A 15367-nucleotide genomic window follows, 5' to 3' on the forward strand; every position below is an offset into this window, starting at 1 on the left:
CTTTGGTGGCTTATATGAGTTCCCTTCCATCTCTAACTCCATGATCATGTTTCCTGGTTCTGAGACTAGCTCTCTTTTCACTAAACCACATCTCATACTCGTAGGGAGCATGATGAAGTGGAAAGTTCACTCAATTTGGAGTAAAAGAGCTTGGGTTCAGATCTCAGCTCTACCACTTTCTACCTAAGTTACCTTCAACTGTAAAAAAAATTAGTTAATATTTATTAATTTATTAATAAAGGGTTTGGACTAGATGACCTCTAAGGCATCTTCTAGGTTGATACCTTCAATATAAAAAAAAAGAAACTGATTTTGAAAAATAACATAGTAGTATATTAGACACTATCCAAATCATAGCTTTCATTTCACAGATTAGGAAATTGAGGTTTAGAGAGGCCAAGTGATTGCCCTAAGTCAGAGGTAGTAATTGTGTAAGCTGGAACTAAACCCCCAGATCGCCTAACTGCTGCTCCCATGCTCTTTCCAGCATATAATATGGAATCTCAAGCCTTTAAATATTAAATGATCTGAAAAAATGATATATCCTGAAAATCTTTTACCTGTTCAAATCTTCATTATTCTTGACTTCTTTCCTTGTAAGCTAATGGGACTCTCCCAAGGGGGTAAATTTAATCTTTTAGAGAAATTGGATAGTCATTGCCTAAGGAATGAGGAGGGATTTTTTTTTTTTGCATTGGAATCAGGAGGGATTAAGGAGAAGGGTGGAAGAAAATAGCAGCTCACATTTATAGAGGGCTTTAAGTTTTACTGAGCATTTTCCTCAAGATATCACTGCAAGGTAGGTAGTGTAAGATTTTATTTTAAAGATAAAGAAAGGCAAGTTCAATATGGTTAAATGATTTGCCCACATGGCAAGACAGAGCTGGGGCTCAAACATAGGAGTTCTGATAGCGCTTCTTCCAAGCTGCTAAGGGCATTTCCAAGATCCCAAAATTTTCAGCCAGGTCAAGAACATTAGGTCACAATTAACATTACCTGTGGCCGTAGACAACTCAAGAGGCCTAGAATAGATTATAGTATCATAGATTTAGAGCTATAAAGTGCCTTGGAAGTCATTTGAATCACTTAGACCAGGCAGAGTTTAAATCCATTATATTATAGATTGGCAATTGAGGTCCAAAGAGTTTAACTGACATTCAAGATAAGTCTCAGGAGTATGATTTGAATCCAAGTTTCCAAATCAGCATGCCTTCAATGGCACCATTATAAACTTAAAATTTAGATAATAACAAAATACATCATTAAATATATGCAGGCTTTGTTTTCACTTAGACTTTTTAAAAGTCAATTTTGAGCCATAAAAATTCTTTTTCAGAATCACTTTCATAGTTATCTTTAGCCTATCCAAATTGTGAAAAATCCTAAATGACACAGAGTAATAATGATTAGATGGCAGGGCACATACGACTATTATAATGAAATACAGGATCAACTTGAGCCTATCAACTATGAATAATAATTCCTATACTCTTCACTTTGCACAGACTGGTCCAATAACTGTTTGAGTACTTACCAGAATACCATAAAGCTCTAGTAATGAATCATACACAATTCTAAACTCTTTTTGATAAAAGGCAGTCAATTAAAAATGAAGATGATGTATATAGTCAGTTAGGAACAATCCACTAAGGTTACTGTGCACTGGAGGAGAGCTGGACAGCAGAAATAGTGAGTATGGTATGTGGATACACATTTGTTGCAAGCTGATGCAGAGAACATTTTGAGTTGCAATATGCCATGATCAATAAACTTCTGTGGCATCTATTTTAAAGGGGTTTTATGTTTCTGAGAGTGCTAAGGAGAGAGGCAAGGGGAAGGTAGAAGGAGAAGAAACACAGGAAGAAACAGATGAAGAGAGAAAAAAAAGTGGAAGGTAAAAGAGCAGAGAGAGGGAAGAGGAAATAAAGAGGCAAAGAAGGAGAAAGAAAAGGGAAAAGAAAGACAGGAAAGGGTGGGGGAATAAGAAGGCAGAAGGAAAAGAAACCCTTTTCACCATCAGAGCCAGTATTAGACACTAGATGGTATATCCCCCTAACTTCCACCACAAACTCTCAGTTGCAGAGATTTAGAAACCAAAAAAAGCCTAGTTTTCTTAGGGCCAGGCAACTTTCACTGCTCTAAACTCCCCTTACTAAATCTGCCTCTAAGAATTTTTATCCAGCAAGGAAGAAGGTTATTAATTGGTAATTTAAATGCAGCTGCTCTACAGAGGCCTGTGTTCATGTACTCAATGGGCAAAGAATTCATGACATCTTGAATGTCCAAAGGAACTCATTGTAGGATTCTGACATTGTGAAGTCCATAGGACCATAGCTACAGAGGCCATCTAGTCCAACCCCCTTTCTTTAAAGATGAGGAAACTGAAGGACATGGAGTCTAAGTAAGTGATCACGGTCACACAAGTGCTGAGTATCATAGGCAGGATCTGAACACATGTTCTCTTGAGTCTAGTCTCTCTCTATTGTATCACATAACCTTCTAGCTGACAAAAAATGCCTGAAGAAGTAAAGGGCTGAATATTTCTGAGGTGTATCAGGTGTGCCAATTTGGTGTGGGGATACCAGTATGAACCACGATTGTGGGTGTTTGGAATAACTGGTGAGTCAATCAATTATCTAAAACATAATAGATATAAACAGACAACAAAGCCTATAAGATTGTGTAAGATAAGTACTAGGTGAATAATATAGCTATATGCTGTAGGATTTCAGAGGAGAGAGAAATCTGTGTGTGTCAGGGGGCCTTCACAAAGCAAATGGGCCTTGACCTATGTTTTAAAGAATGGACTGGTGAAGGGGATTGTGGGATGGGACGGGACTAATAAAAAACAGAACAAGGACAGGAAAGTAAGACCTTTACAAGACAGCAAGTAAGATTTGCATTTATGCAACATTTGAAGGATTGCAAATCACTTTACATATGATTTTCCCAATTTATCCTCATAACCTTGTGACATAGGAAAGTTCAGTGTCCAAGGGAAAATAGTATCAAGAGTATTCAAGGAAAAAGAGTCTAAAGAAGAGAAGAGTTAATAAACAGTGTCATAGACTTCAGAGAAACCACAAGATCACAGATTTTGAGATGGAAGGGTTGTTAGAGGACATTTAGTCCAAGACTCTAGTTTGCAGATTAAATCAAATGCTCCAAGTCACAAAAACATAAAGAAGCAGAAACTAGGCTCTGAACTCCATTCCTTTTATTGCATATACGTAGTGGTTTTTTTTTCTCTGTACCACAAGTCAAGGATAAAGACTGAAAGGAAAAAGTCATTGGATTGACAATTAAGGCATCATCAGTTACCATAGAGAAAAAATAATAATTTAATCTCTCTGCACCTTATTTTCTTAATCTGAAAAATGAGAGCATTGGACTAAATTTCCTCTAAGGACCCTTTTAACTCAACATCTATGATCCTATGGTCTCTTTGCAGTCTGTGACACTTTTATTACATCTTCTCTTCACGATTTGCTCTTGTTCCTTGGATTAGGAGGTCATTAATCTTTCCTGGTTCTCTTTGGACTTGTCTGACCACTATCTCCTTCCCAGATTCATCTTCACCCTCCCACACAAAGTAGAAGAGCGTGAAGTCAGATTATAGGGAGTTTAACAATTAATGGAAGACATAAGCATAGATTATTTTTTCTAGAAGTTTAGCAGTAAAGTGGAGGAATGATAATAATAATAATAATAATAATGTGACATTTATATAGCAATTTATTTATATCATCTTACAGGATCTTCTCAACCTTGAAAACGATGTAATCAACAAACATTTATTAAGCACCTCCTATAAGTCAGATAATGAAGACACAGATACAAAGGATGCCATAATATCTGTTTACAAAGAATTTCCATTCTAATAAGGAGCTAGCTAGGACAGAAGGTTTTGTTTGTCTTTACTTCTGTTTGTCTCTATTTGTTTTCCATTCTCCTTTGTTTTTGTTCTTATTTTAAGACTAGATACTTGAATATACCTGTGGGCAGGAAAAGGACTAGCTGAGAGAGAAAGAGTGAAGATTTTTTTTTTTTTGCAGGGGAGGGTTGGGGTAGGTATTGATCATTTGTGAAATGGCATACAGTCCTGAAGGAGACTACATGTGATAGATTCAAGAGGACAATTGCAGGGTTTCATCTTGGTGGGTACAAGGTCATCTGATTAGTGAGAACATCAAGAAGTTTTGAAGGGTACTGGAGGAGATATGAAGGTCATGATATATAACTTCAATTTTTTACCTCCAATAAACTAGAAAGCTTGGTAATTCAATGAAAGAAAATGCGTTAGGATGCAGTTAGGGTTTCTGAGAAAGAGGAGAGCTTTGGGAATGTCTGCAGTAAGAAGATAGGGAATTTGTAATGTGTATCTAGTAGTGGTTAGAGAACATGAACTAGCAGTGGACCTAGTCAACTGTTTTGGGACTTCCTCTGGAAGCACTCAGCATCTTGGGGGTAGGAATAGAGAAGGTGGATGGTTGAGCAACTAATGAGGAGGAATGGATAAGACAGGAGGTCAGGGATTACTGATTCTGTAACATCAGAAGGACAAAGGTATCCTTGGTGAGACTGCCAAACTAGAAATACCTCATCTCTCTGATATCCATTTTCTAGCATCTGGGGTCTCTGACTCTAGATCTGCCTCTGGCTGTACAACAGCTTTCCAAAAGCCACTTCAGTTTTTGTTTAATAGTCTTTGGTTCTATAATTCTGTGGGGCAAGGAGTTCAGGGAGAGAGGACAGTATTTAGTTGACATGGCTTATTATGGTCAAAACTGCAAAGCAAGAAGAATACATTCAGAACAGAGGTAATACATGAGGAAAAGAGTTCTGGATTGGGAGGCCAGAGGCCCCACTAAGGGCAATGAGCATGATCCAGCAGGAATGAGGAATGGAATAGAAGAGGCAGGGCAGAAATTTGTATCTTGTTGGGAAAATTCAGGAACAGTTTTGGCTGTTAACTGCTAGGTGCAATCACCCTAGTGGAGGTGGGACAGTGATATTGATGGAAGATAGTCATGGCATCTGAGGAAGAACTCTCAAATTCCTTCTGACCCTATGATTCTCATTCATCTCAACTGCAGTTGGCATGGAGGCCTTATCATTTCAAACCATCATTCTTGACCCCCATTATATTCTTTAAATATAATGAACTTCTTGCTCCTTCCCCAAGTGCTACTCATCAAAATGAAGATGTAACAACATTGCAAGGGTGATAAATCACAACCAAGGTGTAATTCACAGGTACGAGTGTCTTCTGGCACTATCAACCATGCCAATTTATTGCTATGCATATCTATGACTTTCCAGTCGTCCTTGAAATGACATCAAGAGCCAGAAAGAGCTGTAGTAGAACAACCTGTTTTCCTTTCCAAATGTCAGTCACCACAACCTGAGCAAACAGTAGCACTTAAGCTACAGTTGTGGTTTAAAACTTTAGTCCTGGTTATTCCCTTTTCTCTTACAAAGACATGGCTTTTACCTGGCAAATGAGCAACACAGATGTGATACTGTTGCCATGGGAAACATTCCCTGATCGCTGTACAAATATTTTATGGTTTCAGGAAGATTTTCAATTCAGATTCTTTTATGATGCTATAGTCATGGAACACCATGATCTCCAAAGAATTGAAAGATGAAGATCATCAATGAAGAGATATTTGGTGGGTGTAAACAGGATAAAATGAATTATAAAAAAAGACAAAGGTGAACCAAAGTGGAAAATGTCATCAAATAAATACATAAGTGAAAAAAGATGGGCTTTTCACTTAGTGAGGGATGACTGACAAATAGGGTGTGTATTCCAACGATATGCTTGAGCAATCAAGAGAAAGTGAAGAAGGCACTTAGCATGTTGACATGATAGACATGGACAGAAGTCGAATAGGATAGGCAGGCATAGGAGCTGTGTCACTGAAAGAAAGGCCCACACAGATAAAAACACTTTGAGAAATTGAGTGTGCTTAAACCTAAAATAGGCATTTTAATAATTTAGTAATATCAATATTTTTCAACAATGTCATTTATAATACACTACTGATAAACAGGAACAGTTAGATGGCATGCATCATAAATCTTAAATCTTAACATTGCTATTTTTCATTTACTGCTGTTTTCGTGTTTATTCCTCTGTGTTTGGGTCAATTATTTTTCTTTGTTGTTAAAAAGCTTTCCTTCAAGGAATTATCCATGCATACTATTGTCCTGCAATTTTATTTAAATGTTTCTCAGTTATGCCTGCTCTCCTCTGAAAAAATGGTGTCACAAAAACCCAATCATGATAGATTGCCTCTAGTATTAACTACCCATCTATATGTAGATGTATGTAAAATCCCACTTTAAAAAAACACACACACACAAAACACAAAACAGAAACACAGTGCAAGCATATTACTGTATTTTATGGCTAGGCCAACATTGTGCTTTTCATGATACATTTAAAAAGGTGGAAGGGAAAGAAACACTGGAATAGAAAACAGCAGATGAGATGTGATTAGGGCTTTAAAAGGTAATGCGGTTATAACAGGCTTTTTTTTTAAATTGCAGCAAAAGATGGCACCACACACAACACATCTCCCTTCGCTACAGAAATCAGAATTGCAGTTCTCTAACATTAAACACTTCATTAGTGTATTTTCCTCCCCTAATCATCTGTTCTCTGATTTTATTTGATTCCATTTATTTAAAAATGCACTACGGAAAAAAAAAATGTCAGTCTTACTTGACACTCATGATGAAGCCTGGTACAGAAGACAGCAGTGCGGGAGACTTCAGATCTGTCTTCAATAAATCATATCTAAAATAACCCAGACGTTTCCTCCTTGCCACCCAAACCAGCCTGGTGTATGCCCATGCCCCACTGGCTGGCCGCAGGGCACACCATGATTCCAGCTTGAGGCTCCACTTCTGGTTTTGTAACAGCCGGGAGCCAGGCAGGGTGTCAAAAAAACAAAACAAAAAATAAATAAATAAATAAAAACCCAACTAAAACCAAAAAGGAAAAAAACAAACTCAGAAGCAAGTGGCACCTGAATGTAGCCTTAGGCGATCTGATCTTCAGCTTAGGAAGAGCAGCTCGTTCCCAAGGCTACTTGTCCAAGGCGGCAAATGCCATCGGCCAAAAGCAAGTCTCGAGGTCATCTGACACTGACTGACCTCCCTCCCACCCTGCTTCGGGTAGCGCTTCTCAGCCTCCCATCAGTACCCCTAGCATCTTCCTCTTCTGCCCTTCCCCCCTCCCTGCAGCTCCAGCAGAAGCAATGAATGGAGGGCCGCGAAAACGTCTCCGTGGGGACTCGATCTGAGCATGCTCCGCAGCTCCAGGATCTAGGCAGGAAACACAGGCACCGCACACACCCACGTTAGCGCGCGCCCGTCCTCCGCTCGCTCGCCTGCGCCCCTCCCCAATCCCATCAACCCCACCCTTCCCCCTCCACCCCGAGATGCCGGAGTGGGAGGAGGTGGGGGCGGGGAGGCGGCCAGGGCTTCGCAGGGAGCGTGCGCAGGCAGGGAACTTCTTGGGCCAGGGACAGTTTCTCGGGCCCAGCCCCCCCCCACTTCCTCGGTCCTTCATCCTCGCCTCCCACTCCAGGCCTCGCCACCGACCGACGCCCAGGGCACCATGGCCTCGCGAGCTCCCGGCCTGGCTTCTGCGCCTCCGCTGCGGCCGGTCACCCACCTGCTCTTTGACATGGACGGCCTCCTTCTGGGTGTGTAACTGCGGGCCGTCTCCCGCCGAGGCTGCGGCGCCGTGGGCTTTCTGTCCTTCTCCTTCCCTCTCTGGCAGCTGGAGGGGGAGGGGGCCCGGGCGAAGGGGGAGGGGGCCACGCGGAGGTGGGGGGGCAGGTCGGGGGATGCCGCCCCCGGGAGCCGCCGCCGCGGTCCGCGCCCATGCAGCTGCGGGCGGGCTGGACTCACTGCCGCTTGTCACGGCCACGGGAGGAGGAGACCCTCTACGTGGCCACCCCTTCTGTGGCCGGGCCGGCCCGCTCTCCCCCGGGTTCGTTACCCGGGGAAACCCCCCACGTGCAAGGAAGCAAAGTCGCCTTCCCTCCAGGATCCAACAGGGGCAGGGAGTCCGAGGCCATGGCCTAGGCGACTTTGTTAGGTGGCGGAATGACCCGGGGAATGGATGTCCCCAGCAGCCCCCTTCCCAGGGGAGTCCAACGGGCAGCCGTCTGGGGAGCTGCATGTGTCATCTCAAGTCAAACACAAGGAATAAATAAGTAATGATAATAACAATCTTTAGCATTTATATAGAACATACCACGTGCCCAGGCACTGTGCTTAACGCAGTGCAATGATTATCTCATTTGATTCATACAACCACACTGGGAAGGTAGGTGCTAGTATTGTCCCCCTTTTACAGAGGAGGAAACAGGCAAGCACAGATTAAGTGACTTTCCTAGAGTCTCACTGCTAGAAAATGACTGAGGGCTGGATTTGAATAATAATAGCCAACATTTATATACTTATCATCATCATGGCTAACCTTTATGTAATGATCATAATAGTTAACATAGAGTGCTTACTATGTGCCTGGCACAGTGCTAAGTACTGTACAATCATATTCTGATGCGATCCACACAACCACACTGGGAAGGTAGTGCTAGTATTATCACAATTATACAGATGAAAAGAATGGAGTTTAAGTGACTTGACCACGGTCACACAGCTAGACGTGTCTGAAGCCAAATTTGAACTCAGGTTTTTCTGACTCCAGGTCTGCTACTGTATCCACAAAGTAGCCTTTGACATGGTCAAAATTATACAGGGCATCCTATTATTCTTTAGTGAGTTGTAAGCTATAAGGTGTCCAAAAGTCTTAGTGCATTTAAGCTTTTACAGCTATTAAAGCTCAAAACTGCACTACAATTTTTGTGTTTCCATGTATCCTGAAAAGAGTCTTTTCAAAGCTCTTGACTGTGTGTGCTGAACTGAAAGCCATGCAGTGGGAGATTTTTGCAGGGAAAAAGATTCATAAGCTCATTCTCTTGGATGGACCTGCTTACATCATAGAGTTTATGGCAGAAAGAGGATATTGATCATGTATCTACCCTTTGCTGCAAGTAACTTGCTCAAAATCAAACAGATAAGAAATAACAGAGTCAGGACTAGAACTTAATTCCCCTGTCTCCAAATTTGGAGTATGCTGGTAAATGTTTAACAGCCAGCTCTCTGTTATAGAGGAGGATTCAAATCCTGCTGCCTGCTGGCTTTATGCAGCTAGACAGGTTACTTAACCTTTAGATCCTGTTTCCTTGCCTATATAAATTTAAGCTCCTTGAGGACAGAGACTGTCTTGTTTTTGTGTCTGACCTGGGTACTTTGTCCGCATGGATAAGGACTGGACCTGTATATTCATTGGTGTAGGGAGCTCCAAGTGAGAAGCCGCTCTATCAGTACAGATGAACATTTTCTCAAGTGTTACACAGGGTTACACATCCAGTATGTGTCAGAGGCAAGACTTAAACCCAGTTCTTCCTGGTTTTAAGTTTGGGCTGTCTATACACTGTACCACAATACTTCTCTACTGTACACATAATAGGTATTTAGTGAACATTTGAATTTGAAAATGAGGTAGTTGGATCATATACTCTTTAAGTAGGAAGGAAGGGGATTACCATTTATATAGTACCTAGTGTGGTCCAGTTGATTTTTACAAATGTTATTTCCTTTGATCCTTACAACAACCCTGGGAGGAAGGTGCCATTATTATCCCCATTTCATGGATCAGGAAACTGAGGCAAACAGAGGCTAAGTTATTTGCCCAGAGTCACACAGCCAATAAGTGTCTGAGGCTAGATTTTATTTCAGGTCTTCCTGACTCTAGCTGCTTGGGGTTTTAACAGTATCTAAGGTTTCTCTCAGCCCTGTTATTTTATGAAGTTAAGTTTCAGATGTTATGTGACTTGCCAGGGTCACCTAGCTGATCAGCTGCTAAGTGTTAGAGCCTGCACTGGAACTAGAGTCTCCTGAATTCAGTATTCTTTCTGCCATCCTGTGGGCATACATTGATAAATTGGAAAATCATATTTCATATACATACATATAGGAAATCTTTAGGATCTATGATAAACACTTGGACTGTTAATTGCACATATTCAGTAGTATGTATTCTCTTGCTAAAGTGGAAAAATTATTATTAGCTGAACCATATAAAAACAAGCCCAAGGCAAAGCAGAGCTGTAAACTGAAAGCTGGCTACTCCTATTTTCTGTTCTTGCATCTAGAAAGGACACTCTAGGTTTGGAGAGGAGCATAAAGCCACAAAAATATTAGAATTGGAAGGAACTTTGGGTTATGGAATCACAGCGCCCAACCAGTACTGAACCATATGTTTGCCCCTCTGTTACAAAAGTGGTCTACTAGCCTTTGCTTGAAGACCTATAAAGATGGAAACCTATGGCCTGAGGCAGCCAGTTCCATTTTTGGACAACTCTGACGCTCAGAAAGTTTTGTTCCTTACGTTGAACTCATGAAATTATATCTCTGCTGCTTCTGTCCATTATTTCTTATTTAATCCCTTTTCTGCATGATAGCCCTTCACATATATGAAGATTGCAATCACATTCCCCCATCATTGCTCATGTAGATGATTCAGTTGCCCCTTGCTAGGTGACTTGATGGCCCAGGTCATATAGTTAAGATAGATATAGTCTAAGGCTTACATCTTCAATAAAGTGAGGATGGCTGAACTGTAGAATCTCTAAGTTCCCCAACATTCTTGAAATCGTGGTCTGTCAGCAACGTTTGTTCAGTAAATGTTTATTAAATCTTTAAATATCATTAAATAGTGGGTTTTGATCATTTGGAAAAGAATGTCAGCATCAAAGGATAGCTCTCTAGGAAAACTGGGAAAAGAATGAATGCAGGGGGGATTTAGGCTATATACATGTATTTTAAAAGCTATAAATAAGATTAATTTTAAAAAGAGTGTCTTACCCTATGGAAAAGTCCAGGGGAGGAAATAAGAGGGGGTTGATAGAAGGGAGGGCAGATTGGGGGAGGGATTAATCAGACGCAAATACTTTTGAGGAGAGACAGAGAGTCAAAAGAGAGAATGGAATAAAGGGGAAGGGCAGGAAAGGATGGAGGGAAATATAGTTAGTCTTTCACAACATGACTGTTATGGAAGTGTTTTGCATGACAGCGCATGTATAACCTATATCGAATTGCTTGCCTTCTGAATGAGAGTGGGTGGGGAGGGAGGAAGGGAGAGAATTTGGAACTCAAAGTTTTAAAAACAAATGACAAAAATTGTTTTTACATGCAATTGGAAAATAAGATACATAGGTAATGAGGTATAGAAATCTATCCTGCCCTACAGGAAAATAGAAAGGGAAGGGGATGGGGGGCGGGGAATAGAAGGGAGGGCAGATTGAGGGAAAGGGTATTCGGAATTCACACTGTCATGGCGTGGGGCGGGCAGAGATGGGGAGAAAATTTGGGACTCAAAATCCTGTGGAAGTGAATGTTGAAAACTAAAAATTAAAAAAAAATGGCTAGATCATGCATTATATTAACTTGACCAAGTTTCTTTTTTTGATTGAGTTAGCTTGATAGACCAGGGAAATGCTGTAAGCCATGTATTTCTTGCAAGAAATGTGACAGATTTTTCTATGATAGCTTTCTAAATAAGATGTTAAAATGTGAGCTGAATACAGGTAGTCACTACTTTGCCATTTAGTTGAATTGTAATAGTTATCTATGTTACTGAATATAACAGTCTAAAGGGTGTTAGATTTGGAGCCAGAGAACTTGGGTATGAATCTTGACTACCACGTACTACCTACCTGTGTGACATTAGGTAAATCATTTAACCTTCCTGGATCAGTCATTTAACCTTCCTGGATCTCAGTTTCCTCATCCCCAGGACAAAGAATTGTGATTAGAGAATATCTAAACCCCTTTCCAGCCCTCAGTCTATATCCTTTGATTCCATGAACTTAGAACATGTTTCTCCATATAATCAATTCAACAAAGGGTATTTAGGTGCCAAAGATGGCCTAGAAAATCTTTTTTACACAAGAGTTTATCAAACTGTGGCCGTAGTATAATTCATGTGAGTTCTTTTTTTTTTTATTAATTTATTTTGATATATCAGCAATCACTTCTGTAAGCTTTTGAGTTTTAATTTTCTCCCTCTCTGCCTGCTTCCCCAAGATGGCAAGCAATCTGATATAGACTATACATATACATTCTTATTAAACATATTTTCACATTAGTGATGTTGTAAGGAAGAATTAGAACTAATAGGAGGAACCACAAGAAAGAGAAAACAAAACAGGAGAAAAAAATAGCAAATAGTATGCTTCAATCCACATTCAAACTCCATAATTCTTTCTTTGGATGTGGATAGCATTTTCCATTATGAGACCTTTGGAGATGTTTTAGATCCTTGCATTGCTGAGGAGGGCTAAGTCTATCAATGTTAGTCATTGAACAGTGTGGCTGTTACTGTGTACAGTGTTCTCCTGGCTCTCTGCTCACTTCACTCAGCATCAGTCCATTAAAGTCTTTGCAGATTTTTCTGAAGTCTGCCTGCTCATCATTTCTTATAGCCCAATAGTATTCCATCACATTCATATACCACAACTTGTTCAGCCATTCCCCAATTGATGGGCATCCTCTCAATTCCCAATTCTTTGCCACCACAAAAAGAGCTGCTATAAATATTTTTGTTTCCCATGTGTATGATCTCTTTGGGATACGGCCTTAGAAGTGCTGTTGCTGGCTCAAAGGGTATGCACATTTTTATACCCCTTTGGGCATTCACTTGAGTTCATAGTCCTGGGATCAGGGACCATATAGGACAGAAGAGATTAGAAAGAGGAATGAATTTATTCCCATTTCCAAGGAATGAGACTTAAGTAAAATTTTTAAATAGGTGGTTTCTTTTTGAGCTTTTCTTTTCAGCAACCACTTTCTACTTCCTAGCGCCCTTCTTTCCAGGCATCTAGTAACTTTCATCCTGTCCTAAAATCTTTAATGTTGCACCCTACCAAGGGTTTCATTCTCCAAAATTACTAATCATCCCCTTAATCCAAATTGAAGTTTATAGTAACTGATCTCATGTATTAGGAAGGATAGAATCTGATTGAAATCATTCTTTCTAATATGTGAGTGACAGTCTGTTGCATTGAACCTACCAGATGCATTTGTATTTTTTGAAGAGGAGACTTGTTAACCCAGACTGATTTTGTATTCTGGGGAATTTCAGGCAGTGTAATAATTTGCACTGAGAAAATGCAGGCAGAGTTAAGGAAAACATTTTTAGATACAGTGACTGGCTTATAGGTAGATTAATGTTGCGTGGCAGTCTGCTGATAGGGTTAGTCATTCCAAACTTTCTTGGTTAGTCAGTCAACAAATATTTGTTATGTCCTAAATATGCTGAACTTTGGGGATTCAAAAAAATGCAACAGTTTCAAACTATCCTCAAAAAGCTCATGTTATAATGGGCAGATAAGTGATATTCCTGCTTTTCATAGATTTATTTTTTGTTCATTTCTGAACCCATGTGTTCTCTAAAAGCTCTGTTTAGTTTGTTTTCTTCTCTCTTTGTCTCCCAGTTGGTTTCTATGGCAGCAGAACTGGGGCCTCTAGATATGGGAGTAGGCTCAGGATTGATCCAATGTGTGAGGTTTTTATAAGTTGGTTTTTGCAAGTTTCAGTTTTTCAGGTAATTCTACAGGTGATTTAGATGTGCTTAGTGATAGTAATGGTTCAGTGTCATCTTGAAGTAGAGCTGATGGAGTGAAATAGCACAAAGCTCATGTCTTTGTATCTGTCTTCAATATTTTTTCAACGTTTTTTAAGGAGCTCATAAAATTTGATAACATAACCAGTTTGTAAATTTCTCTACTAAAATGTAAACTTGTTGAAGACCTGTATCATGACACTTAACTTTGTATCTCCCTCAGTACTTAGCATGATTTCCTTGCATAAAGATGGCATTGAGTCCTTACTGAATTTAATTGGGGGGGATATCTGCTATGATCATAGAATCAAGATTCAGACTTATCTTAATAGGCTTAAGCAGTAGGCCTATAGAAAGAAAATATATATATTTTTTATTAAGAGTCAAAAGCAACATGTAATGGAAAAAAAACAACAGATGTGGAGATAGGGATAACTTAGTTTTGAATTCTAGCTCTCTGACCTTCAGCAAATCACTTGTTAGGATCATAGATAGGATTATAGATTTAGAACTAAAGGAGACCTTAGAAGTCATCTAGAGCAGCCCTCTTATTTTATAAGTGAGGCAACTGAGGAAATAGATGAAATAATTTGTCCAACTTCATAGGATTATTAAGTAGCAGAGCAAAAAGTCAAACCTAAGTCTTCTGACTTCAGACACAGCTCTTTTCCCACTCTATCATACTCCTTTGTACCTCAGTTTATTCATCTGTAAGATGAAAGGGTTGAAATTTCTAAGGTCAGTTCTAATTCTAAATCTTGTAATCCTCGTAGAAACTTACTAAATTTTTGTTAATTGATCAGTCCTGTGAAATGTAAAAACCTGTATTTAGGTTCATTCATTTGACATATAATAAATGGTAGAATGTGGGCTGGATTCATAGTGATAAGGAACAGAATTGAAATTTGCTGCTTGTATTCTTCTTACCTTCATGGGTCTTTGCTTTCCTCATTTATGATATGAGGGAACAAGATTAGAATACTTTTAGGCTCCTTTCCCTTCTAAATCTGTGATCCTAAGTGCATACTATATATGTCCTTGTGCTAGGTATTGGGAATGGAAAGACAAAATGAAAAACAATCCTTACTCTCAGAGTTTGTATTTTACCTACATGATAAACATTTGCACAGATGAGTCGGTACAATATAATTTGAAGAGGAAGAAAACATTAATATTTAGAAGGATGCACAAAAGCTTCCTATAATAGGTAGTATTTTAGCTGTCTTGAAGGAATTTAAGGATTCTGAGAAGCACAACTGAATGGGGTGTCCATTCAAGGCTTATGGAAGGAGCAGCCTGTTTAGAGATACGGTGGCAGGAAATGGAATTCTGAATTTGTAGGAATAGCAAATAGCTTCATTTGATTGGAATGTAGAGCACATGGAAGGGAATAACATGAAATAAGTATAGAAAGGTAGCCTCAAGTCATATTCTGAAGTTCTTTACTTTAAATTCCAAAATCAGGAGATTTTGCATTCTATCCTAAGGGTAACAGAGGACCATTGAAAATTCTTGAGCAAGAAATAACATGATCAGGTCTATGTTTTAGGAAGATTGTGTTGGCAGTTGTGTGGAAGATTAATGCAGAGGCTGTTGAAATAGTCTAGACAAGAATTGATGAGGTCATGGACTAGAGGGGTGGTGACTGTCAGT

General features: G+C 39.7%; 2 protein-coding genes across 3 annotated transcripts in view; one reads left to right on the forward strand and one right to left on the reverse strand.

Moving 5' to 3' along the window:
• Positions 1-7781, reverse strand: part of STS (steroid sulfatase) — a 181489-nt gene extending 173708 nt beyond the window's left edge. Inside the window, exons 1-2 of one of the 2 annotated variants that reach the window (XM_078146121.1) lie at positions 7691-7777; positions 6734-7338 (exon numbers count right to left, since the gene is read on the reverse strand). In XM_078146121.1, the coding sequence (XP_078002247.1) occupies positions 6734-6744 (11 nt within the window). In that variant the 5' untranslated portion in view covers positions 6745-7338; positions 7691-7777. Of the gene's footprint in view, positions 1-6733; positions 7339-7690 lie in introns of both variants that reach the window. The other variant, XM_021006205.2, reaches the window with a different exon arrangement.
• The window catches only part of PUDP (pseudouridine 5'-phosphatase), a 186110-nt gene continuing 178107 nt past the window's right edge, over positions 7365-15367 (forward strand). Inside the window, exon 1 of the mRNA XM_021006210.2 lies at positions 7365-7721. Within this exon, the coding sequence (XP_020861869.1) occupies positions 7634-7721 (88 nt within the window). The 5' untranslated portion in view covers positions 7365-7633. The remainder of the gene's footprint in view (positions 7722-15367) is intronic.

This window comes from Phascolarctos cinereus, unplaced genomic scaffold, assembly GCF_003287225.1.
Source record: "Phascolarctos cinereus isolate Bilbo 61053 unplaced genomic scaffold, phaCin_HiC Scaffold_726;HRSCAF=1367, whole genome shotgun sequence".
Lineage (NCBI taxonomy): Eukaryota > Metazoa > Chordata > Mammalia > Diprotodontia > Phascolarctidae > Phascolarctos > Phascolarctos cinereus.